The 27,511-nt window shown below is 41.3% G+C and overlaps 1 protein-coding gene across 7 annotated transcripts in view; it reads right to left on the reverse strand.

Moving 5' to 3' along the window:
- Nucleotides 1-17,678: 17,678 nt before the first annotated feature.
- The window catches only part of Nfib (nuclear factor I B), a 221,967-nt gene continuing 212,134 nt past the window's right edge, over nucleotides 17,679-27,511 (reverse strand). For all 7 annotated transcript variants that reach the window (XM_075946294.1, XM_075946296.1, XM_075946292.1 and 4 more), the window contains one exon: nucleotides 17,679-24,183. In XM_075946294.1, coding sequence (XP_075802409.1) covers nucleotides 24,054-24,183 — 130 coding nt within the window. In that variant the 3' untranslated portion in view covers nucleotides 17,679-24,053. The remainder of the gene's footprint in view (nucleotides 24,184-27,511) is intronic.

A 27,511-nucleotide genomic window follows, 5' to 3' on the forward strand; every position in this document is an offset into this window, starting at 1 on the left:
GGTGTGAGTTCAAGCTCCATCCTCACGTGCGTCTTGTCATTTTCTGTGCCACGATTGCCAGTTGTGCCAGACGCCATCGACTGGACTGGTGGGGCTGACATGGTTCCCAGGGGAAAGCTGCCATCCAAAGGTCCTTACAAACTCATATGAGGCATGGGCTTCCTCTAGACAGTGTTTGCTTTTTGTTTGTTTGTTTTTGTTTTGTTTGTGTGTTTGTTTTGGTTGCGATGGAAACTGATGAACCCTGGTACTGGTGTGGTACCATCGCCAGCACAGTTTATCTCAGTTGCCGTTGATTAAGGGAGACATAAGGCGTTTCCCTTTCTTCTTACATGCTGAGACTCGTGACCCAAACTTACTGACTGCAAACTTACTCTGCGTGCTCCAAAAGAGGGGGGAGCCAAGAAGAGGGAAAGGGGCATTCTGTGATTTTTTTTTTCTGGTGCTCAAAGAATCAAATGCAGCCAATTTAACTTCATCAAATCACTGACAACCAGGGCTGATACAGAAGATGGAAAATATGCAAGGCCAGAGAGGAGCCAAAATCCTACAGTTTCTATCAGGATTAAAGCCAGATGTTTCACTGACTGTACACATTTGATAAAAAACCCACAACGATAACGGCTTCCTTCTCCCCGGCATCTGTGGAGGCTAGGTTCCATTCATCAGTGCATGGCCCACATAGCTGTCCTCCAGGCCAACGGAGTAACATTTAATTCAGTCCCGGGCTTCTCTCGGAAGCAACTGCGCTCCCTTTGTGTGTGAGCTCTATGTTGTTGTGGCTTGAACAGATCTGTTTACACTATACTTGCTATGGCAACATTTATCTGATATGGACAAAAGGCATTTTGATTCCTGAATTAATAACACTTGACTCAAGCCTATGACTCATGAAAAGGTATTCAAAGTGTTTAAATGAAAGCAATGTTTTCTCTGAAGCCAATTAATAAAGAAGCAGACCTTTGCTGCAGTCATCTAAATGTGCTCATGGAAGGATTGCCATGCTCTGGAAGCCAGGAGGCTTTCCCTGCTGTGAGTGACTGAGGACAGACAGAAAGGAATGTATGTCCTGTGGGCATGGGCTTCCAACCATCGTCCAGGTAGGTGACATGTTGTAAGTGAGACATGCAGAGGTGGCCCTCGTTCAGTCTGACAAGTCTGACCCCAGCTGTGAAGTGCGAGAGGGGTCCCTGAACACAGAAATAGATGTTTGAGCTCCTCCTCCTCCAGCCTTCAAGAGCTCAGGGCTGGCATTGGCCCAGGTCTACCTGTCCCTGAGCTGCTGCCTCACCAGGGCTGTGACTTGATTTGACTCTAAGATCTTTTCTGGAGAACAGATGGAGCCCCAGAGCCCCAGGTAAATGGTTTCCTCTCCTTCCCCCGACAGATCGCAAACAGAGTTTCCCTTTCTTTCTTCCATTGAAAAATTGCCAAAATCCACTCCATACTGTACAACTAACCTCCAAACAGGCATTGGAGAATGATGTTAATTTAAACTTCTGCCTTATTAAGTAACAAAACCCAGAAATAATGTGATCAAAGCCAAAAGACACAAACTTCTGCCATCTTTCTTGAGATAAAAGAAGTAGAACACCCATTAAATGAAGGAGACTCGGACACTTAATAAAAATGGCTAATTGGGTGTTGGAGTAACTTCGCATTTTGCCTTGAGAGCGGCAGGGCACTAAAGGCTAGCCTGCCTGCCCTTTCCTCTCGCTCCTTCCTGCTGTGGTTTAGGCCATCACATCATTGCTTTGTTTGTTCCCTTCTTCATGTGCCAGCAACCGTTATTCTCGGGGAGTGGAGAAAGAGATTGTTGGCCAGGTCCAGGCACTACAAGCCTATAGCAGTGATGGAGGACAGAACAAGAGTAAGTGAAGTTCTTAGACAAAATAGTTAGCAAAGAGTGAACATCACAAGGAGATGGGATGCTTCCTGACTGTCGTTCTCAGCACAGTCCTGAAATGCCTGTGATGTCTCCCTTGGAAGGGACTTCTTCTTTGAGGGTGCTATTATGGTCTTTTTTTTTTTATGTCTTAGTTCAGCATCTCTCTCTCTCTCTTTCTCTTTTTCCCTTTCTTTCCCTCTCTCTCACTCTCTCTCCTTTATTGTTCTTTATGACTTTGAATCTGCAAATGCTTTTTGGAAAACACCTTTTAAATACCAGTATACCAAAACAAAAAAGCCACAGTGTTCATCCACACAAAGCCCACAATCTAGTAAAAGCAAGGCAAATATGCACCTAACTACTCCCCTCAGGATAAAGCAATGACTTCCAAGCTGCGTGAACAAGTCATTTGAGCCATGACTTGAAAAAGCAGGTGCTGTGAACTCACCCCAGCTCTGTCAGCTGGGGTAGGAGGGTGAGTTCAAATGACGTTTAAGCATCTCCTCAAATTGGTTGCACTGAAGAACAAAAACTGGGGACTATTGGTAATGAGATGGGGACATTGGATTTCAACGGCAGGCCCAAGACTCCCAGAGCAGGACCAAGCTTTACCGGGTTTGGGATTTTGAGCTTTTCATATGGCACCCAGCCCCTGGTCTAGGTTCCTGTGTGATGGAGGGAATAATACATTCTCTAATGAGCTCTGGGCACTTTAAATGAAATAGAACGTGACAGAGCAACCCTTGGGTTGCTTTGTAGATAATTGATGCGCTGAAATAGTTGCCATCAGCCTCCCTCTCCAAAGACTGCAGTGATAAAACCTACTAAGCAATATGTGCTCCACTGACTTCCCTTCGGCCTCTTTTTCTTTGAGTGAGAAAATGTTTAAGGAAAAACTTGACTACGTTTTCCATTTCTTCAAAAAAAAATCTATATTTAATGATTGGATTCTGCTTTGTTTTCATTTGTTGTATATTGGTGTTTTGTTTTGTTGTTGGTTTTTAGACATTTGTATGATGAGAGAAAAACTCATTGCTAGAGGCTCACCATGCACACGCTGGCAAGCAGGACATCCTACACAAGAGCTAAATAAAAGTCCTGGGATCGAGCCCAACACTTTCAGCTTCCACCTCTGAAACTTTGTACCCAGAAAAGGCAAGTCCCTTGTCCAACATCACAGAAACAACTAGAGGCAGAGGTAAAGCAAAATTCTAGTGAAATGGGATTCTTAACTCTTCCCTCTGAAGGTCTAACCAGGTCATGTGCCCCAAGAATCATGAAGGCTATGGGAAATGAGTCAAAAGTGAAGTCAGCTTTTATCTCTTTTATACCAATTCCTAGTATAATTTTACATATAAAAATAAGTGGAAACCCTGAGGAGACAGCCCTCCACACTCATTGCACTTGGAACTCCTACCTTTTCCACCGTTCATAGTGACCATCGTTGGAAAACAACAACGCAACGATTTTTGTCTTTCTATTGGAGCCTAGACTTTGCCATTGTCGTTTTCATCCAATTACCCTCCTCCACCATGGCATGCTGTCAGTGAACAGCAGAAATAATTGAATATGGTGACATCACTTTGATTTGTGACTATGAGGCTATAGGGGACAGTGAAGCCAAAGAAAGGCCAACGCAAGCTTTTTCAGATGCAGTTATAGATCTGAGTCTAAGTATTGAATATTAATGATCAGAAATAGTTTAAACCTGCTTGCAATTAGGAAGCTAACTGTGTTTATAGACTGCATCTCATATGTATCTCTAGCTAACCTATGACTTTCTAAGTAGACTGGGAGTGCTGGGATCAAAGAGTGTGACCCCACACCCAGCATATTAACTACCATTTATACTTCCCCCATACAACTGCTGTAATGGTAACCACAACATGTAATTAGGATAAAAGACAGACGCCTCTGGGTTGCTACTTTTCCAGCTAGTGCCATTTTACGAATAGCAATTTTATCTAAGAATACAATGGTCCCATTTAGATATGCATTCATCTTTCTTGAAGATCAGAGATAGATGCTATGTGACAGTGTGATGATTAAAGGGCTATGAGCAGAAACTACAGAGAAAGACCCCTAAGACAAGAGTGGGCACACCTATTGTCCGAATGTTGATATGGTTACAGTGTATGTCATCTTGAGAGCATTGGGATAAGTTACCTTCTGTGGATGGCGAAGGACGAAACTTAAGCCTCAGAAGTTTTGATCTTAACATTAAGAATCTTCCATACCACCCTGGGAGCTTCTCTCCAAATGTACTTTCGAAAATGGACAAGCAACCTAATGCATCCTTGTGTTTGTTCTTGAGGTGACTGCTTGGTTTGTTTTTCAATAGCTGTTACCAGCAACCAAGCAAAATTCATAGCTTAGACTCTGGGCAAGGCAAAGGACTATAAATGAAGCTAAGCTTAAAAGCATTTCCTATGTAACAGGAAACATTATCTGCCAGAAATCTGCCCAAGAAAGCTCACTCAGGAGAGATTTCCTGACTTTTTAATGTTTTTCCAGCCCCGAACGTTTGGAAAGTGCACATGAACAGTAAAGCACACGGGCAGTTATCCAAAGAGAATCATTTCGATTTGCCCCACACTGTACGAGAAGCAGCGCTGAGTATGTGTTGTCACTGATTCTGTATTCCCAAGTCCACTCAATCAGAGAAAGTTCAAATTCAAACCATTTCCAAGAAGGAATTATCGTATATGAAAAGTCCATTGAAGGCTCCCAGCTAACTATGAGATCAGTTAGGGGCCCGCCGTACAATTGTCACATTAACTGACATCCATACCTGCCACCTCTTTGCTTAGCTTTTGTATCTGTTCCCTTAGGTAGTCTAGACTGAAAGGCATAAAACCACTTGGCCTCCATTGGGACTTGCCAAAGCCATGAGGAAACATAGGAAGTGTGTGCTGAACGCATGTGTCAGTTACAGAAAGCAGCAAACTTGAACACTGCATGGTTTTTGAAACTCTGAAGTTGGACGATGAACAGGGTGGGGAAAAACATTGAGAGCATTTCCCCGAGGGCTCTAAACCGTGGCATCAGGAAGCTGGGGCTAGGAAATCTGCTCAATGAGGTACTGGCAACTAGAGGAGATCAGGTGGATCACAGCAATCCCTAATCAGAGGCACAAGCAGAAAGGCCGGCAAGCCTACATGCTAACCTAAGTTCCAGAGGCATTTAGATAGCCTCAGTGCCTACCTCCACTAGGAAGAAACGTGTCCAGCCTGTACTGATGGTGATGGACAGGCAGATGATAACTTAGCTGGAAATATTTCTACGTTTCCCTTGTAGGCTGTACTCTTCACTAAGATACAGATGCACAATACGTTCTGGTGGTTAAACCAAGGAGAGCAAGTGTCATTCAAAGCTTCTCACGGACAGTGTCCAAACCCGAGGCGCTTCCTATCAAAGACATATCAGAACTCCTTTGCCCTTTGAGAGGAGGACTTCCCTCAAAACCTGCAGCCAGGGGCTTTTATTGGAGAGCCATAACTAAGAAAGGGACCCTGTGATGAGAAGTGAGCTCTAACCTCATAGGCAATGTGTAATTTGTTTGAGTTCATGGCAGTAGCTCACGGCACCCCTGTTTCTACTTTTATGAACCTATGAAGAATTTAAAGACAGCTTGGAAAACAGTGGGCCTGGGGAATCACAGAGGAGACAGAAGGGAAAGAAATGGTGTTCATACTGATAGTCAAGCTTTGACGATAACTCTGCCAAGCAGCTCCTGCACTTACCTAAATTATCAGTTTCACTGCTGAACAAAGTCGATACTTCAGTGTATAATCTCCCCAGAGCACAAGGCCACGTGCATCCTTCACAGCCACACACCTCTTCCTGCCACTACGAGGAAGGCCCTTGCTTTCTTCCACACATGGTGAAATATTGCATGTTCTTAAGAGTCAGTTTGAATCCTAGCTCCTACTAGAGGCTTCCCTCACGCCAGATGTCCTTCCATCCTCTCTGCATCGTCTGAATTTAGTTGCCCTAACAGGACTTTTGCGTCGTTGTTTTACTTAGTTCCTTGCTTTATGCTGTGGTGTTAAACTGTAGTGTTGTTTAATCATTTTCTTAAGTGTGCCCGAGACAAATCACCCATGAACACACACAAAAGAAATAAAATTTTAAAATTCTAATGAAAGATTTCTAAAATTCAGAAGGAAATTCTACATGTAGAAGAAATAAAAAAGAAAATACCAAACAAACTTGCATTCTATTTCATACTGGCTTTCCCTTCAATTTTCTCCTCTAAATATATAAATTTCTCTAAAGTTTTAGGTCTGTGGTTCATAAGAAATCTTCATTTCTTCATTTGCTATTTAAAGCATTAACATGACGTAAAGGCTATCAGATACTAATAAATTTAGTATGTCCAACTTGGGACGCTGTGAGAAGAAATTTCGAGTAAATTTTCAAGTTCCCAGTCCATTTTCACACCTCTCACCATCAGTGTGCAGTACACGGTTATGACGTGCTGCTGAGAACCCCTGGTGTGTGAATCCACGGATGGATGCAGCGTTGAAGGCAAGGTCTGTGTCTGGAAATGGGCACTGCACCCTGGAACTACCCAGTGAGGTCCTGGAGCACAGGAAACAACATATCCTATTGAGCTTCAGTTTAAGGTGTCCTAAGATTTACCTGTGGGGGTAAGGCTTCCTAGAGCCTTTCTTTTATAGGTTTACCACTTATGAATAGACAGTAAAATACCGACAGATGATGAGACGGTATCTCATCATCAGGTATCAGATACCTGATAAAATAAATACTCTAGCCACAGGAGAATGTGCGGATAGAAGTATCAGTGACTCATGCAGTAAAACTTAGTGAGTGATAGTGTAGGAATCAGTCTTTAATCTGCAGTGTTGAAACTATTTTCCTTATAAAATACCATCCTGTTTTTAAAAGAAAAAGAATGCCCTAAGACCATACAGCTAACATTTAATTGCCAATAGCATCTCTGACCCATGTCTCAAAGACGAGGGCCCTAGGCTCCTTATGAGTCAGCAGCATTGGCTCCCTGTGAATGATGCTCATGACTCTCTTGCTAAGGAGTTATTGAATCCCCTGGAGGCCCCATTCTCCAGACCTCACAAGTTTCTTTGTTGGCTTCATTTTGGAAATGACCTGGGATCCCCACAATGTGGCTTTGTGTGTGACACACGCTGGTCACAAGTACCCTTGCTCACATAAGATGTGGATCTAATTAAAACCCAACTAGATACTAATGTGAAAGTGGGCATGAAATATTCAAATATGACTTAGGCAAATTATCATTAATGAATTTCTGGATTATTTTCTCATGTTGTTCCAGAAAGAAACCCAAATAGTGATTCTTCCTTCTTTTTTTTCTTCCTAAACTGGAAAGCTAGGCATATAGTGCTTAAGTGATATACCATATATTGCTTGGGTAATATTCCAATATGCTATTAGACTCAATTTTATAATAAATAAATAAAAGGTTTTAGAGTGACACAGATTCCATTAAGCTCTCAAAACCATTGGAAATCCGTGTGGTGCTCCCTAAACTCAAGTTGAGGAGCAGGGAAAAGAAGGCCCACAGGCTCAGGCATCAAATGGCAGGATTCTCAACTCTTGACTGCAGGACAGCTTCTCCCAACCACTGCTATGCTCACCAGGCCACCCACACCCCCAGATGATTCTAGTGTGCAGCCCTGGCTGGGAATCACTGAGTAGAAAGAAAATGGCGGCCTGTGGAGAATGGGGCCTCCGGGGGATTCAATAACTCCTCAACAAGAGAGTCATGAGCATCATTCACAGGGAGCCAATGCTGCTGACTCATAAGGAGACAGTCACTGAGCCTCTGACATTCTTCACGGAAGACATGCCTTGGGTCCTGGTGACCAAGACCCCTTGATCCTGAGTAAAGACAGGGAGGTAGCTCACTACCTTTGCTCCTTTCTTCCTCACTCTTTCCTCAGAAGCAGCCAATTATTTTAGGCCTCCTTAACCACCGTGCCCATCTTGGAATTCTTGGGTGTGGCTAGTACAAGCCTATGAAAACACTCAGCAATTTGTATCACCTGGCTGGATGCTTTGCATATATCCTGTTCAGGGCCTGCATTATCTCTTCTCTGTAGAAGGAGACATTGAAATAATAAGTGAGTAGCTTGTCCAAAACATGTAAGTCTAAAAACTAATCTTTCTGATCTTTGACTATGTCCCTCTGTGCCATACTGCTAACCACTAATTCTTAAATCCTACAGGATTGTCTTCCCTTATCTTGAAATTAAGTCAAGTCAACATCTGGAGAAAATGCCCTGGGAGTGTGATGAGGATGGAGCAGTAGGGATAGTGACACATTGCTCATGCATTATTTTCGTGTGTACAGGTTCCTTGAGTTCCACTGACTGGGGACAAGGAACCAAGCATAGAGATGAGTGAACTGTGAGAAAACAAAGGTCCAGTGTGCCAATCCCTGAGGAAGCTCATAGCAGGGGAAGAGCTGAGCAGCTGTCCAAGGGGTCAGCTAAGGCCCAGGTAAATAGATAGGTTTAAACAGAGCTTGGATTTTCTCTCCTCCAGACCTGCTCTTGGCTGTGCTCTTTGTCAAACTCCTCTAACTCTCACAAGATCACGAAAGTCCAGACAGAAAAGGCAGTGAACTGACCTCTGGTTTCATTTCACGGCTTCCACTTCAAGAACCTGGAAGTTGGTGAGGACAATGGAAGGAAGAACAGGAAGGAGAGGGTATGTGCTGAAAACAAAGGTATAATAATTATAACAATAATAAACAGACGTGGAAGATAAACAGAAGCTGGATTTTGCTCTGTGCTGACCAGGATTTCACTCATTGTGCCCATAATCGGACCATAAGCTCGTGCCCCGTGGCAGCCTACCCCAGATACATTGCTCAAGTTAAGTCAAGAAGTGGTAAGCCTGCCTCTTTGTCTGGGCATGCTGCATTCCTGAGGTTGGGTTTAAGTCCTTCTTTGCTTTCTTCTTCTCTTAGCCAAACAAGTGGAAGCTGTTCTCCTTCCAAGATGATACCTCTCAGGAGACCAAATCTTCACATAGACTCTCAGGCCTTGCCTTGGGTACAATCAAATGCCAACTGCAGGGGGTAAATGGTCAGGTGACTTTCCCATAATATTCACTTAGCTCTGTGTCAGGTAAAAAGAGTTCTATGGAAGCCAGCACAAACAGGGCCAGTCACATGTTCCCAAGGGATGCTATTCAGGACCAGTATGATGTCTGTATTGATCCTCCACTTGGTAACTGTACACAGCCATGCTGGTGAGCCAAGCTCTGGGGATGGTTTTGGAATCAACTGGAGGTTGTGACAAGCCTGATGCCTCAGTATCAGACACCTGAAAGGGGGGCACAAACCTTCTTGTCCCCTGTTGGGTCAAGAGACAGAAATACAACCATAGGTAAAACAAAGAGATGAGCTGGAGAAGCAAAGGCCAGAATGTGCTGCTACCCAGGCAGGGGTTGGAGATTTTTAAGAAATAAATATGTATTTTTGTGCACTTTGAAATTTCACACAACAGATTCTTTGTGGACAGGAAGTGCAACTTTGGCTCATAGGCCTAGCCATAACTTCAGTAACAGAGAGGTTGAGAGGCAAGATGTGTGTCAGAAACACAATAGTGAGCACACTTTCTGGTCGGTTATGTCTCAGGAGCAGTAATCCAACAGAGAACAAAGTACCACCTCATTTTAGCCCTCACATCAAGAATTTAAAGGAGGTTCCATTGTCCCCACTTGCCATATGAAGCTTCTGCAGCCTAAAGGGTTTCAGGACTCCTGCACAAAGCCTGGCATTTTACTAGTCATTAGTCATTTTTTGCCTCCGTTTCTGTAGGGAGTTTCTGTCAGAATCTCTCAACCAGAAAGGGCATCAGAAGAAGTCACATCCTGTGACCAGAAAGGAGATTCACGGGTGAGTGGGGTGAACTCTCTGTCCCCTGGGCAGACAGTGGCACTGACACTAGCTGCTGCCAGTAAGCTTCTTTGAGAAAATAAAATTGGTCTTCTGTGCTCCGTTTGAAAATAAAGTGAGTTATCTTACTGTCTTCCACAAGATGGATCCATGAAGAAAAAACAAAAAACAAAAAACAAAAAAAGGAAAGAATTGAAAGCTTGTGTGGTACCTGGTTTCAGAAGGTTCATCAATATTTCCCATAGACCCTTTCCTATTTGATTTTGATTTGTGTGTGTGTGTGTGTGTGTGTGTGTGTGTGTGTATTTTCGTATCTCTGGCCACCGTCTGCACAATTTTGATGGAAAAGATTGTGCTTATCAAGGATATCTACCCCTGTGAAATCTGGCATTTAAAAAAATTCCTCATTGAGAGATCACAGGAATATTCTTTTTAAATCACACAATATATTTTACTAGCTTTATTTTGTCCAGTAAGCAAAACAAAACAAAAATATTAAGATGAACCAAGTAAGCTTCTAAGATTCTTTTTCATAGTTTGCAATTCTTCAGGTGTTATCTTCTTTAAAAAGAAATACATTTAATTTTCCACATTCAATACTCTAAAGAGTTCTCCGTTTGTGGGAGATGTAGAAAAGAGATGCATCTGCCTTAGCATAAGTGCTTCTGAACCAAGGTCCTGGCTGAATTCACAACCCAGTTTCAGAAGCACTGCAAATAGCTTTCTGACCTGCCCTAATGAAGTCTGTCAGCCTAAGGAGGCCATTTTGACGAGAATCCACCTGGCTATGCATCACCACTGACTTCCGAACCTGCCCTCAGCAATATGCGTTGGCTTTGGCATGCACAGGGCCAGGTACCACCACAATGAAGTCCATTGTTCCCTATCAGGCACCTGCACACAGGCTCAAACAATGAGCCCATACCAAGCACCCCGCCTTTCTCCTTGGGGCACTCACTGAGAATGGAAACTTGTTGAGGCCTGGAAGCCCACTTTCATCATAATGAGACTGCTTGGCCAATACTTAACCACCAACATCTCCACGTGAAGCTACTCCCAAATCTTGGGTACCTACAAAGCCACACCAGGCAGAGTTAGTGTTGGCTGTCTGATTCCTTTGCTGTGGAGTACTGCAAGATGCCAAAATTCTGCCCCAAGACCTCTGGATTCTTTAGTATTCCTAAGGGCATAAAATACTCCTGTACCATCCTCAGAACCATAAAATCACTGTAATGACACCTAATAACCTCCCTGGACCAGGTCTTAGTGGGTTGGCAAGGACAGAGCTATGCAGGTCATCTCTGCCAAGGTCTCAGCACTAGTAGGACAGCCCAACTGATTCCATCTCTGTTTTATTTAAATACTTCTTTTTATTTTTGAAAATATCGTAAATATCCCCTTCTCTTTGCTTCCTTCAAATCCTACTTGTTCTCTTTCAAATCCATGGCCTCTCTTTTTCATTGTTTATTATTACAGCATCCTTGTATATGTATGATATATATTTCCAAATATAACCTCCCAGTCTGTATTACATTATTTGTGTGTGTTTTCAGGGCTGTCCATTTGGAATCAGACAACTAATTGGTAAGCTTTGCCCTGGGAAAGACGAATTCTCCCACTATCAGTATTCCTTAGTTGTCTGTAGTTTTCTATGTAGGGCTGAGACCTCTTTTGCCTGTTCACTTTGGCGTGTCCTTTTATTGATGTATCCACTGGGGCTGGGCTCCACAACTCTGCATTTTGATTGGTTGTGGTTTTCTGTGATGGTCTCTAACTGTCTTAAAGAGGAGTTTCCTTGATGAGCGGTGAAGACTACACTTACCTGTGGGTATAAGGACAAATGTTTAGAACAGTAGTTCCCAACCTGTGGGTTACAACTCCTTTGGCGATCCAAAGACCCTTTCACAGGGATCACCTAAGACCATTGGAAACCCAGATATTCACATTACGATTAGTAACGGCAGCAAAATTACAGGTATGAAGTATCAATGAAAATAATTTTATGGCTGGGGATCACCATAATTTGAGGAGCTGTGCTATATTAAAAAGTTGCAGCATTAGGAAGGTTGAGAACCACTGATTTAGAATGTAGTTGTGGATTATGCTGGTTTAGTAAAGCAATAGTTATAAGTTTTCCAAGATTCAAGACTTCACTAGACCTAGATAATTTCCAGTACCAGGCATGGATTACTTCTTGTTGAGCAGGCCTTGAGTCCAGTTAGAGAGCTGTTGGTTGCCACCAAGGTATGCGTGCTACTGTACACCCTTAGGGCTATCATGCCATGCTGGTAATTCTGGTTAAGAAGTGTCACAGATGGGTAGGGCTGTTGGTTGCTTACCTCCTTCAGAAGCTTTCATGCTACCAGAAGAATCTTCTGAAGAATGTCTGAAGTGCATGGGGTCTTCAACAATAGGGACTTCCCTTCCACCTCTTAAGGAAAACTCAGGGCAATAGCAATAGTTGTAATGTTCTGGGACTCTCTTTTGTACAAGTTGACCAACAACTCAAAAGAGATTCTCATACCTGGTGTTGGAGTGTCTATGAAGTGGGTTTTGGCTCTTGGAAGGAGCATTCTCAGCCTAGATGACAATTCTATTTAAAATTCCATTTAAACTATATATGTAAGTACAAGACTTACAAGTTTTTTAGGTAATTAATAATTTAATTGCTTATGACTTTTCTGGACATCCTTACTGTTATTTTGCCTTCCTCTGTAGTTATTTCCCTCTCCAACCCTAATTAGAGCCTTCCCTTTATTTCCCCACTCTGTTTTCCACAGTTCATTGTTCAAGGCTGGGGTTGCTTCTGTATCTCATTTCATAGCAGTGATGAATCTTACAAAGCCTGCAGAAGATACTGTGTGTACTAGGGTTAGCTCCGGTCCTCCTTCAACTGTATATCCACTTCCATAGCTGCTAATAAGACCATCTCACTGGTATTTGAAACAGTTCCTACCACCAGCATTTTTTTTTTTTTTTGGTAACACCGTCTGCTTTTCGGTAATCTCACTGCCTTTAAAAAGATGTGTATCGGCCTGGAGGGATGGCTCAGCCGTTAAAGGCTAGGCTCACAACCAAAAAGATGTGTATTTGGGTGCTTGTATTATGTGCACCACATTTATGCCTGTTGCTTGAGGAGACCAGGAGATGGTAACGGACCCCTGACACTGGGGTTATAGACGATTGTGAGTCACCACGTGTGGGGGTGCTAAGGACCAATCTTGGGTCCTTGGTGAGGGCACATGTGCTCTTAACCGCTGAGATGTATCTTCATCTCCAACTTCAATAATCTTAAGAGAATGTGAGGTTGGTAGCTTGGTGGTGATGTCTCATATGTGCTGTGAATTTGGCTAACTTCTCCACACCAACTTCTTTTATGCTAGGTAGGGACTGTGCCTGAGGGAATGGTGTTGCAGAAGCAATGCCAGTAGAGAAAAGGCAAGGAAGCTACAGAGACCCACGTGATCTTCAACAGCATCAGGCCCATGCTCAAAGCTAGGACACAACTGAAGCAGAACAGAGTCAATTTCAGACAACTCCAGGAACGTGTGTAGGACCTTGCCAGACCCAGTAGGTTTCTGTTCTCACAAAGTCAGGGCCATTCCTGTATATTCTGGTACAAGATTTATGCCAAGCTTCAAAATAAATCTGTGATTTTTTTTATTGCCCAAAGACTTCTTAGGTAAGTTTTACGTAGCTGTATCTGGTGAGTTCCTAAAGTGTATTTTTTCTGACTCTGGAGAAACAACATCTAAAATGTAAAATTAAAAAGTTTATAATAAAATATTATCTTAATTCTTCTTTATGTTTGACTATTTACTACTTTTGAATATTTACAATTATTATCTTATTTTCTAAGCTAATATGATTCTTGCTTTCTCCAGGCTATTTAATACCAAAAGTGTGTAAGTTCATTAAAGGTCGTCAATCACATTCTAGTTTGTTTCTGTGGCTTCCCCCAAATAATGACAGTTAAGGAGTTCATTATTTCTCTTTCAGTCCTTGACTTCTTAACAAGTCGAGGCAAGTATCTTTGTTTACAAAGAAGATAGGATGTCCTTCTCTGTGTCTTCCCTCTATGATCTGACCAGGTAGCTGGTAGATGATAAAATAGTCCGTCATGGTTTCACGAACAAAAATTCACAGCTAATGGGATGGCTGAGCACACACCCATATAATAATCCAATTTCTGCCCTTTCTTAACACTTCAGGTTACATGAAATCCTTCCTGAATCAGGAACTGTAGGGCCCAGGTCTACCCTTGTTCCTGGGGTGCATCTTGAGGACAGTTTCTGGTCAGCTAACTAAAGCATTCTGTTTGTTCCTGTGCTCCCCCTGCCCCGCCTGGTGATTAGCTGTAGGGCATTGACTCCATCATTGGTATAGTAATTTCCCACCTGCCTGGGCGGAAATCCTTGTGCAGCAGCTAGGTATATAAAGATTTCCCCAAGGTTGAATAAATGGCATTCGGCTGATCTCCTTTCGAATGACCCAGGTCTCTTTGTGTGTTCTTTCAATCTCCAGGCCCTTGCCCGACTGGCATATGGTATAGTGGTGCACGAACTGTACCGAGGGTGTAACACCAAATCGGGTGTTACAAGGAACCACACTCCTTCTGGTATAGAATTATCAATTCTACTTGAAAATATATTTATATATTTACATATACCATGTGTACTGGGTGATTTGCTTGTATTATGTGTACCATGTGCATACCTTGTGGGTCAAAAAGGGTGTTTGATCTCTTGGGATGGAGATACATGCAATGGCCAGCATGCATTCTTGTAGGTTCTAAGAATCCAATACAAGTTCCTGGGGAGTGCAACAAATACTCTTAACTGCTGAACTATCACCCCAGCCCCAGTTCTTACTCTTGAGTCCAGCGGCGTCCTCTGCTTAGTAAGCCATTAGAGGAGGATTTGAAAATGTTGAATAATTTAAATCTTAAAAACACTAGGCTGTTGATGTTTGCTATTATTACAAAACACACCAGGAATTAGTTTAAATGATTATTGGGCTGATTTTATTTTTAATTTTAACTAGGTTCTTATCATAATAAGATTCAATTATTGTAATTTCTTTTATATCCTTCTCTGGACAAGTAACATAAAAAAGCACATTAGTTTTATACTAACAGAACTTGGCAAAAATGTAAGAATAATTGAGAGAAGCCCCCATGGTAGTTCAAGGTAGGTTTGACACAGGATTCTGGTCTCTTTCTGAGAAGAGTCCTTGTCTTCCGCACCTGTGGAGCGAAGGGGTGCTGGCACAGGTGGTGGGGCCCGATGGTACGCTTGGCTATTAATGATACATGCTCCACGCATTTTCCCAAAGGGCTACACTGTCGTGGTCGCTGTTTTCATGAAGCGTCGAGCCTCCTAAAAACTGTATTCATGAACCAGATATCGCTTTCAGCTGCTACCGTTTACAAGACTGTCCTTTCCAGGGCATTTTCAGCTCATGCTTCTTGTTTGTGGACTTTGCTTACCCAAGTATGCTCCCTGCCCTTGCCATGGGTGATTGTGATCATTTGCATTGCTGACCTTTACTATGAGAGAAAATGAGTGACAGAGAATTTGGACACAAATTGACCCACAGAAGAGCCATCTTTCTTTAAAAAGATATTAAGTAATTGCATCTAGGAAAAGGTAACTTTCTCATTTCCACTATCCTTTTAAGACATGATTCCGCCTCCTCTTAATTCTGATTCTATCAGAATCCAGCAGTACAGACTGCGTAAGAACATTTTGTATACGTGGAGGCATGGGCCGTTTTGGAACAAGAGGCAACGTAAGCCTGAGATGTGGCAATCCTAGGTGGAATGGGTAATTCGCGCAATCTAAGGGTAAGATAACATGACGGCCCTTGGGACCCGGTGAACTGGGCGAGAAAGGACAAAAGAGAAATGGGGAGTCCGCTTAAGGACATGGCCTAAAACCAGAGGCCATTTTACTTCTTTTAGCTGGTGTTGTATCACATAAGAAATTCTGTAGATAACTCTGTTCTATAAAGCTGGCAAGCCTGCAGCTCTGTCTCCACCAGTCTTTCCCAGCGAATTCCAGATGTCATAACTGTGTCTAGTCCCCACCTTGGAGGAAAGAGTGGAGTGTCCCATAGGAAAAGCACACACGGCACCTGCCAGCTTCTCAGAGGAAGGAGCTAGTCACTACACCCTAGCCTTAGGCTTCATCCCTCAGCTACATCTGTTCCTGACCTGGGACTTTTTCTTACATAAACTTTTATTCTTTGTGAGTTCTGTTTCCTTTCATGAATACCACTTAGAGAAGTAACACACTTAAGAAATCAATGCTCTTATCCCAGAGACAGCAAAATATTGGCATCACCTGAAGAGAACATAGAGAAGGTATGATAAGATCAGCTGCAGATATGGATTGGACTGAAGGCACGGTCTTGAAGGAGTCTGCTGGCCTGTCTGTCAGGAGGGACTTGCTGCCTGCCATACTATTAAAGCTAGCCATGAAAGAAAGTAATGACCCCCAACTAGAGGGAATCCAATCATTTTTCCAGTCACGATAAGACAAAAACTGCCAATTAAAGCAGTTTATGTCTTTTGTCATCACTCCAAAAATAAGATCAATTAACCCATGCATTCTTGACTAATGTGTGTATATAATATTGCATTATAACACCTACCAGGTACTATGCAAAGGACATGCAAAATAGCATTTATTGCTTCAGCCTCCTAAAAGTACAGGTGTTCTCATCCATAAGGAACTTGATGGATAAGGGAACTGAAGGAAAGAACAGTTATTAAACCGTACACTGCTCATCTGTTTTTTAGGATTTGAGATGAGACACATGAAGTCCAAAGAGTGTAGCCCAGCTGTTTTTGCCACCTTCTCTGTGACAGCAATCTCTTCTACCTCTAAATCTTGATTGGTGCCAAGAGAGACAAGCACTTTTACAGAGGCGAAATGTCTCTCTATAGGTAATTTGTTTAAAGTGTCAGTGGTGATATTCTCAAAATTTGCATTTTTTAAAAACAAAATCCAATTAGCCTTTTGTGCATAGTCCGTCCAAGACGCCACATTTCTGTCAGCAAAGTCAAGATTCCCACGGAACCCTACACATAGTGTGAACACACCATACAGAACTGGTCTGGATGCAGTAGGAAGCGATCAGGACCTCAGCTGCGTCTCAGCAAGTCTTCACTTAGGATGTTCAAATTCCAGGCATTTTCTCTCTCTTTTTAAAGAAGCTTTCATTACTTTTTATTTTATTTATGCACATCACTCAAAAAGATCACGGAACCGTTTAAGCCCATTCCTTTTCAATGAGCTATTATTGACCTCCAGCTGACTCCACTCTTGAAGACTGCATTCGGTGAAGATGGGTTTCAACTCAGTCCTCGGGTCCCACTCCGAAAAAGAGCATCAGCCCTACTGACGTTCTGCTCACTCTTTGAAACCTAAGATGTTGCCCCTTCTCAGATATTTGCAGAACAAAATTCTACAGTTTTCATATAACCGCTAAACCCACAGCCATAGGGAGGGGCTAGGGTTTCCCTTCCCTTTTCAGATCATGTGTGTCCTTGTGGTTTTATGTCCATGAGACCACAGTCTGGTCTCTGTGGTACTCACTTTCTTCAAATCACAGCTCGAAGGCTGTTCTCGGGCTGAAACTCTGTACCTGCGCTATTATTTTTATTGTCGTTGTGAAAAGATCTTGGGGGGGGGACTATACAGATAAATGGTTCAGTATTGAACTGAAATATTAACCCTCCCAGCTGCTGGGAAATTAAACCGGTGTCACCCAATGCCCGAATTTTAAGGTCAGTATCAATTTCCAAGATCCTACTCACCCAAGAGTGAGGCGGAAAGAGCATCAAGACATTGAGAAAAATAAAACACGAGGCCAGAGTCTGTAGCATAGCTCACTTTATTGTTTAAACAGTTTTTGCATAGGAAATATATCCGCTTCCAGTAATTGACTGCAGTATGAGCAGCTGCTAGCAGTATAGGCTGGATATAACAGTAACAATCACATTAAGTCAAGCTTGATTTACACCAGTTTAAAACTTGTGGCAATTGAGTTCATTTGCGACCCACAAAAAGTACACAAAGAACGTTATCCTCCAACTGGGCACAATAAAACCTTCACTAACATTCTGGCCCACTCCGAGGCCCATCCCAGAGGCCTGAACTCCAGAAATTAAGTAACTGTCATATAATACATCCCACTGCGAAAGGTTTGTTACATGGAGATTGTGCATGTGCCTTCCTTTTTTTTTTCAAAAATCTAATTAAAACACAAGGTTCTGTATTTATGGCCCGCGAGGACACAATGCCAAAAGTTTTAAAGTGGATCAACCCTGGTGTGTAGCTAGCAAGCAATAACTGACTACTGTCGCCTACAGTTGTACTAAATGTATCTAAAGAAACACACAGTCCTACGAAAGTTGTTCTCAGAGAAACATCGGTGGGGGGGCACCTCTTCCCAGGATACTCAAAGCTCTCTGTGATAGAAGCACAAATTAACAGCCTGATGAAGACACGCTCTAATGCAGCTCCGAGAAGCCTGTGCCTGGAAAACAGTTGCCCCTCACATTCCACAATGTTGTAGAGATTTTTTTTTTCCCAAGAAAATGTCATTTGAAACATATTTACAACTGAACTCAACAGAGACTGTGAAATTGAACAGGCACTGCTCACTTGTTTGAGTTTTTGGTAAACATTTTGCTGGTTTTTTTGTTTTTTGTTTTTTTTTTTGTTTTTTTGTTTCTTTCTCATTTTGCATCAACTTTTATCAGTCCATGCAACTTCAATGCCCTCGATGAAGAATGCATAATAAGCCATACTTCTTTTTTTTTCTTTAAAAAAAAAGACTTCCTTCTGCATAAAGAGATATATTTGCCACATCAGTCCCTGTAGCACAGTTTTCAAAACCATTCTGTCAAAAATACAGTAATACAAGACTGGCTTCAGTGTCACTAGCTTCTACTGCTTCTCATGTATTTAGGCCACCTTTTGTTACTGGTACTGTATCATGCAATAAACGTTATCAAAGGCTTAATCTAGGGTCCCCGTAGGCTAGTGCCACTGAAGCGCTTTTCACAATCTCAACGTACATTTGAATTGCAACACACAGATATTTCTAAAGAGTATTAACTACTGAACCCTTTTATCTTTAAAAAAAAAAAACTACTTACAACCATTGAAGAAAAATTGCAACAAAAAATGTAAAAATTGACCGTCTCCAACTTGTCCCCTTTACTATTAACAATGCGACCAACAGATCTGTGGCACCACACAGTACAAAGAGTTGTCATGGCAATGAGTTTGGCTGATGCAAAGGTCATTGTGCAGGGTCAAAGGGCAAAATCAGTGGTCCATGTTATTCCCCCAGTGCAGGGATCCACTCCACCCACACAATTTTAAGGAATTAGAAAAAAAACAGGGCAACTACCAGAAAGTGCAAAATATGAAGAAGGCGGCTTCCAGCTCCTTCAGCATGTAAAAACATTCAATTTTGAGTTTTTACTATTGAACTTGAAGAGCCTGCACATTTAAAAAAAAATTTTTTTTTTTAAATATATTAACTCCAATTCTTAAAAGTCCAGGAAGCACGCAGCTGGTTAATGTTAACCAAAGACCTTGGCAGGAGCATGTAAACTATACTGAGTGTCATGCGTGGGGCCTATCTGCCGGCAAGACTGTCGGCGTGTTGCATGGAGAGTGAATACTGTCTGCTGATTGGGTAACTTTCTGCAGCCTTCATTGTTTCACACAGTCACAGAATCTGCATCTAGGTAGAGAGCATGCCCTGCTTTGCGGCTGAGATGTTCCCGCGCAATCTCTTCCGTTGAGTCCTTATGAAGCTACAAGTGACAAATCCAAGATTCTGCTCCCTGAGGACACATTATGTGAGACATAGCACTAGGTTTTTTTTTTTTTGTTTTGTTTTGTTTTTTTTTTTTTGTTTCTGCCTATCCTGAATGCTCTGTGAAACTTAACCTTAAATACCATCATGGAATAATCACACAAAAAAAAGTTTGCTAAAGGCCTTATATACTAACGAAGGAGCGCGGTGCTTCCGACATTCTGAAATGCTCTGAAAACCAACTTTTCCAATACTAAATACAACAAAATAACCTTCATAAAATATAACTTTTCTCCATTTACACTTTTTTTTAAAAGGATTAGTGTCCTATGCTTTTCAAGCACAGGAATCTGTGAAACATCTCCTAACATGGACAGATTTTTTTTTAATACATAACTTAAGAGCCTGGAGAGTTTTAACTCAAGTCCAGTCTCTAAACAAGGAATATTCTTGCTTACTTTAAAAATGGAAACAACACACAGTTCCATTATAATTGTTAAAAAGTTAGCTTTACAAACATGGGAATTTTAATTTAAAAAAAAAATTCTTAACAAAACTATACAGTGTACAAATTACTGTCTACAAGGTAGGCGGTTCGTTACGAAGACCTCGCTCTTCTCGCCGCTCACAGCGTCACAGATTCAGTCACGTCCTTGTTAGTGGAGTTGCCCACCCGAACATTACCCGATAACTATATTGCTATAATTAAGGTTTTGCCATGTCTTTATGTACAGTCTCCTTCACTGCCTCTCAGGTTTTTTTTCCTTAGGCAAGCCTTGACTGCTCACGTCACTCTGGGGAAATACACTTCAGAGGCACTGTGAGTGGTGGGCTGCAAAGCGAAGGACAAAGGCTGGAGACATCACCCCCTACAGATGCCTTTGGGTGACCTTCACCATCCTGAAGCTCTGCAGTCTGGGTAAAGAAGGGGCGTGCAAGACCTGCAAAAATGGGGCCCTTCGTCAGAATATACTTCCTGGTTTTTTTCTAAAAAAAAAAAATAGGAGGCTAAAAGTGGACTTGAGATTATCTATAGTAGTGCTTTTTAATAAGTTTATCTCAAAAGGAAAAAGAAGAAAAATTATTTAGGAAAAGAAGGAACACTTGCTCTAGGCCTCTGTACCCAAGAGGCAGGCAGGGATGCCACAGTGTGCCATGTCGTTTAGCAAGAATTGTTCAATCACTGGCCACGGGAAGAGGAGTCTGCCTGGAAAGAATACTGTGTCCTGTAAGGTTGCGTTTTCCACCAAATAGGTCAGAAACACATAAAGAGCTTGGCTGGGAAGATTTGCTATCTGCAGAGCAAGTATCACAGAGGCAGTGGGGCTTCCTTGGCCCACTGTGCTATCCAGCATTTCGACATCAAACTGAATGGACTAGTCAGAGACAGTGCTCAGGCCTATGAGCACCGTTCTACAGTACTCGCTAGTAAATGATCTGCTATGCGTACAGTTGACAGTTTATTTTATTAGGCCTTGGCATGGGGGCTGGGGGCAGGAGAGCCTCATGACAATCTACTGTGTATGTCACTAATTCTGAAAGATCTTCTTGGAGTAATGAATACACTCAATAGGACCAGGTTGGGGAAGACAAAATACAATTGGCCTTCATTCATCTCCAGCCCTCAGGGGAAACTAACTCAAATATATATATATTTGAAGTACCATCCCTTAAAAAGAAGCCCCTCCCATTGTTATCAAACGGGTTTAATTCATCCACAGGAAAATTAGTTGCTTAAAAGTCTATATTTCTCTCTGCTCCAGTTTTCAGTTTACAAGGGCAGGTAAAAGAAAAGGATTTACTTATTTTTGTTCTTTAAAAACTGAACTTTGATTTTAATCTATCAGTCCAAATACATTCAATAAGAGTCACCCTCTCTCTAGCCAACCTTCCGGATGTCAGAGAACAAACTCCCAAGTGCACTGCCATCCACTCGAAGTCCTAAGTCACAGGAACATCAATCATCTCCTACCATTGATAAAATGACACAAGGCCGGGAAGGATGGGGGAGCCCTCCCTCCAGATGGGCGAGTGTGTTTGGTAGAAGAAATCTTATTCCCGTGTTAAACTCAGAAGTGTGAAACAGCCAACATCTGCTACGTGGGCACTTCAAGAAACGTCTCTGCCAAATATGAGACAGGCTCACTTTCCACTGTGGATTCGGAACTTTCAGGAAAACTATCCACCACAACTAAAACAAGACAGGGCAGTTCGAAGTCTGCCCCTAGGAGGCTTCACTGTGCTTGCTTTTTCTTCCCATTTTCTTAGCTTGAAAACCAGAAATGAGTTCAGCTTGCACCCCAGGTGGGAACGTGGGGGGGAGGGGGGAACCTGTGTAAGCTGAAGTTTGTCACAGTAGGCAGAACAGTCGCTTTGCAGCCCAGGCCCATCTCAGGGTGCCCTGCTTCACAGCCACACTGTAAAGTGTTAAAAATCCTCCCACCCACCCTCCGGAATATATATATATATATATGTATATTAAAAAAAATCCCCTGTCCATCTCTCAGTACACAAAAGGACCTCATCACACTGCAAAAATAGCAGTACCCACTTTGGTCAATTAAAACAAACAAACAAATAAACAAACAAACAAACAAAAAAAGCGTACATTATTTCTTCTCAAATCTGTGTACTTACCTATAATAACCAATACAGCTAAAAGCACTACCTACATAGGCAAAACTTGGTATTGCATAATTCGTATAAATTTGAAACCCCTCCCCCAAATATTAATTGGAAGATGAAAAACATGAAAGGTTAATAGAAAAAACACCAAAATACTGAAAATATTGCTGGTCGATTACAACTTTGAAGCGGCAACTATACACAGCCATGATATGCTTTTATAAACGTGAGATAAAGGTGTAACTGTCTAAAAAATCCATGATGTCACACATTGTTCTTCGTCTGGAGTACAAAATATTTCATCATAAAAATGGTAAAGATTTAAAACGATAATAAATGCAGCAAAACAAGTGTAGTGATGTCACTTTTGTGGTTTTTTTTGTCTTTTGTTTTTTTTTTTTTAAATTTCAAGGCAAGGCACGTAATGTGGACATTATATCTTCGTGCAAATTAGGATTACTGGAAAGAGTACTTTTAATTAAAATTTCAAGAGACATAGAGGCAACATGTGTCTGCCCATGCACACTATGGATCTGTCAATACGAGAGATGGGTTGAACAAGGCTAATGTCTGAAAGCACCATGCACGTTGCCAGCACCCCGATGGCACTTCTCTGAAGAGCGTGTTTCCCTCCCCTATGCCCTGGCGTTTGTTCCCAGCCTGGACGCTGGGAGCTTTACCCTGGTGACATGGATTTACCTGCCTCTTTGTCTCTACGATGCAGATTTTATAGAACCGTTTGTACACCCTATGGGTTCTTGATGCAACCAGTAATTTTAAATAAATAATTCGACCTCTGAGGAGGCTGCAGCTAAGCCAACCTAAGTGCTGTGTTTTCATTCATTTTTTTTTTCCATTCAAGCACATGATTTGTCTTGATTTAATGCCTTTTTTAAAAATGCCCTCAAAAACTGAGGGGAAAATAAATTCGCTCAAAATTATTTTAAATTCTTTTTAATCCCCTCAATTTAGAGTCCAAGGGCTGAAGGACTTATAATCACAATTCCCCTTTAGATATAAATTTATAAATTGCACTTGCCTCTGTTAAGTGTTTCTTTTGTGGGGAAAATATTATATTAATTTTTACTGTTGCATGCAGAGGTAACACTTTACCCACACAGAGGCATTTCTTCCATAGAGCCTTTGAGTTCAAACCGTTTTTTTTTCCTATTTTTCATTTTTTTTTAATCCTTTTTTAAGATTTCAAACTGGGTTACACACTGGAAAAGGCTGGGTTAAGGGCCAAAATTTAATAAATCTGTACGGATAACTAAAGGCTACAGAGATTTTATATATATATATATATATATAGTTTTTTTTTAACTTTTAGAAATCAGAGTGCTTATAAAATGGCTGGCTCATGGCTCTGTCCCCAGCACCTCTGATGCCGCCTCCTAGCCTTGGTGGGATAACCAGGAATAGTGACTCCATGCGTAAACAACAAGAATACTAACCAAGAAAACTAGCTTATCATGCAAATATTAAGGCATCTAGAAAGTCAGTTAAAATATATTGTCATAGAGACAGAACATCTATTTCCCAGCGGACTTCATGAACAAAGGCTACGTTGCGGGGGGGCTGCAGTTTAGCATCGTGGGATATCATCGACCCTTCGTGTCGTTAGAGTGTCAACCTTAAGGGAACTAGTGATTGTAAGTGCTGTCATGCTTCCTCATATCTTCTTCCTCAGCTTCGCTCCTTCCTCCCTTTCTTCCAGTCTTCTTCTTTTCCTTTGCTTTGAGTGTTTTTTCCCCTAATTTTCTTAGACTATTGTTGTGTTTCCTTCCCTTTTCAGTTGCTTGTCTCCGCTTGAAGGAAAGGTTCTCCAATTATGTTCAAACCATAATTTTGGACATTTGCCGGTAAGATGGGTGTCCTATTTGACACTTGGAAAGGAACCAAGCTAGCCCAGGTACCAGGACTGTTGAGAGGAGAAGGGTAGGAGGGAGGGAAGAAAAAAAAGAGAAACACAATGTTAAAATCGCCAGCCATATTAGAAGTATCAATTCTAAATGCATCAAATTACAACTATTGTATTTTAATTTTTTAAATTAAAATTGTAATAAAGCTTAAAATTTAAGAGCATGCATTAACTATGCTAAATTACACATTTTGTACATATATACATTACAGGCAATAACTTCTATTTTATACACATCATACAAATATATAATCTCTACGATCTCTTGCTTTCATGAAAAGACCTAAGACGCAGAAAAACATGAAATAGGATACATTCACAACTGCTGAACTCTATCTGATTAAGGATATTCTTTTTCATATATCCAACCCACTTCAATGTAATAAGTGGAGAATGATTTTTATTGTTCAAACGAAGAAAAAGAAAAGCAGAAATTCCTGGTGATACCAGACTATTGTAGTTTGCTAGACATATTAATTGTGTTTAACCTTTAATTCATAAGACACTCTGGGTAAGATGTTTTTATCTGCCTACTAGGTTACATAAATTTAAAAATAGAATGAAATACATATCCTTTTCTCTTATGAGAAAATAATACATTTTCAGACAGGTCCCACATATATTATGCAATTTAAAACACCTAATTAGCATACATAACTGAAAAGTTTCAGACAACCAAGCGATGTCTATCCTGAATGCACAGTTCGTTGCCTTCTATGCAGAAGCCCATGTGGAGGGTTCAGCACAGGGGGCTACTGGGTTCTCTGGCGTTTTTCTGCTCCCCTCTATAATTTCTTTTAGATAGAACCAAAGCTTTCTTTTCCATTCATTTTTCCTCACATTGGTTGGCAACAGAGGCCTGAGCATTCCCTGACGTCACCACCAGGAATGGCGGCACATTTGGGATAGCACATTTGAGGACCAAAAGAGAAGGGGAGTGGCCTGTGCCAGCCTTCCTGTCTCTTACCAGTCAGCTGTGCAACAGCCTATGCTGGCCTTGGGATTTACAAACAAGTTTGAAAAAAATTTCTCTAGTTGCTCCTGGCATAATTTCTCATAAAGGTTTCATATGGAGAAAAGGAATGCCAGACAGCATTCCCACAAAGCACCCGACCCCGGACATTCTGGGGTATACCTAACCTACTGCATTATTTGTATTGATACTCAACTTGGAGGTAGCGCCAGCCACACAGCAGCTGCCATTGCTGGACCAATGAAAGATCACACAGACAATTCTGCCCCCAGTTTAGCGATGTCTGGCATGGCCTACTCTTCACGTTTTAAATTTTCTTTAGTATCCTCTACTGTTAGAACCAATAGAGGAGATGGGGTTTACTACTGTAGTTAACGATCTAGACATGCCTATCCATTTGACTCACAAAGGCATAAAAAATGACAGTTAACAAAAATAAACCATTTAAAATTAAAAAGACAGATACATCACCTTTTTTTTTTTTTACTCTGAAGACACCTCAGTATAAAACATGCCTTATTTCTACCTGTCTAGGAATATATTGCCCCACAATGTGTCAAAAGAAAAGAAACCAGTGACCTTTTTCTCAAGGGCTTTAAGATTAAGTAACCAGGTCAACAGCAGCAAATCTTGACTTCTACGTTGCTCATCATTTAGTACGGTGCTTCGCATATGACAGGTGTGTTACAAAATTTGAGACAAATAAATCAATGGCCTGAACTCATACCCAACTAATTTTAAGAGATGCTGACCTTGATTACCTGTATTTATAAGCACACTGTCATCTGAATACCTCTGAATTTAAAACCAAGATGCTCCGTACCAAGTTTATGCAGAAAAAAAAATAACACACCAACCTACATATCTTCCTGAGATGATGAATTACCCCAACTCTAAAGACTACATATTTTTACTGAAATCTTTTCTGAGAGACCTGACTGTTTTTCACATATTTTCTCTCTTCCTACACACATCTTCAGAATTATTTCTGTAGTCTGTAGCATTGACTGGAACAATGTTACATAATGTGCCAAGAAACTTATTTGCACCTCAACTGTGCCTCACTGCACTCTGCACAGAGTTCTGTTACGGTACTTATTACATCACCGCAGAACCAGCTGCTCTCCGCAGTTATCTTACTGACGGAAAGGTGAACACCACGGGGGAAGAAATGGCCCAGTCTTATCTCTCTTTATAGAGTCTGTCCTTAAATGAGACTGTTTCTTAACAATAAGGCAAATGACAAAATAGTCATCTATAATTTTTAACCTAAAGTAAGCAGCGTGGGCCAAAAGCAAATGTCTAGCTCAACAGATAATCCTTGGCAATAAAATACAGCATCAACAACAAGGCACCTTGTGAAATCAACAAGAATCCCCGAATAGATGAGCTCCACAGAGTCATCTAGAGATTGTATGTTTTGGAGAGTGTCGTATGGACAATAAAATACAGCATCAACAACAAGGCACCCTGTGAAATCAACAAGAATCCCCGAATAGATGAGCTCCACAGAGTCATCTAGAGACTGTATGCTTTGGAGAGTGTCATATGGACATATACAACATCAACAACAAGGCACCTTGTGAAATCAACAAGAATCCCCGAATAGATGAGCTCCACAGAGTCATCTAGAGATTGTATGCTTTGGAGAGAGTGTTTTACGGACTGAAAAATAAGTGTGGCACCTATACCAAATACCTGGAGAAAAGATAAGAATCCAGAATAAATGGCTGTTCATCACAGACTGAGGATTCATGCTGTATAATGTGCAACAAATTTTATTTAAATGCTTAGCTAATCTTTTTTAATCTCCTGGCCAACATGACGGCCATACCAACACTGCAGAGTGTAGTATATTTGTTGATACTGCTTATGAATCTTTAGGGGAAAGTAAATCTCAAACAGGAACACTATGTAGACCCCCATATATTGGTTTTACAAGCCTCTTATCACCAATCCATAGATCCAGTTCAAAACCATAAGGACATTCTTTAGAGATCTAACAGCAGTCCCCGTAGGGGGAACAATCCTGATAAAAAAACTCAATGCCTATAGAATAAGGTTAAATGTTAAACCAAACTAGTTCATTTAATTAAAAAAAATCACCTAAATTTTCATAGTTCTTCACTGAGAATGCATAAGCACCATCACACTGTGGCTCCCATGTGGGCGCCAATATCCATACCCACACATTTACATAGGCAGATTGGGTACATATAAAATAAGTCTTAGTTTTCATTCCTGGGGGAGTTAAAATTATATGAATTACTTTATGTTCAATTAAAAAATCTATACGTTGACTATTAAGAGTTTCACTATATAGCTGAAAGGATTTCCAAAACATTCAAAGCCAAC

This window comes from Microtus pennsylvanicus, chromosome 13, assembly GCF_037038515.1.
Source record: "Microtus pennsylvanicus isolate mMicPen1 chromosome 13, mMicPen1.hap1, whole genome shotgun sequence".
Lineage (NCBI taxonomy): Eukaryota > Metazoa > Chordata > Mammalia > Rodentia > Cricetidae > Microtus > Microtus pennsylvanicus.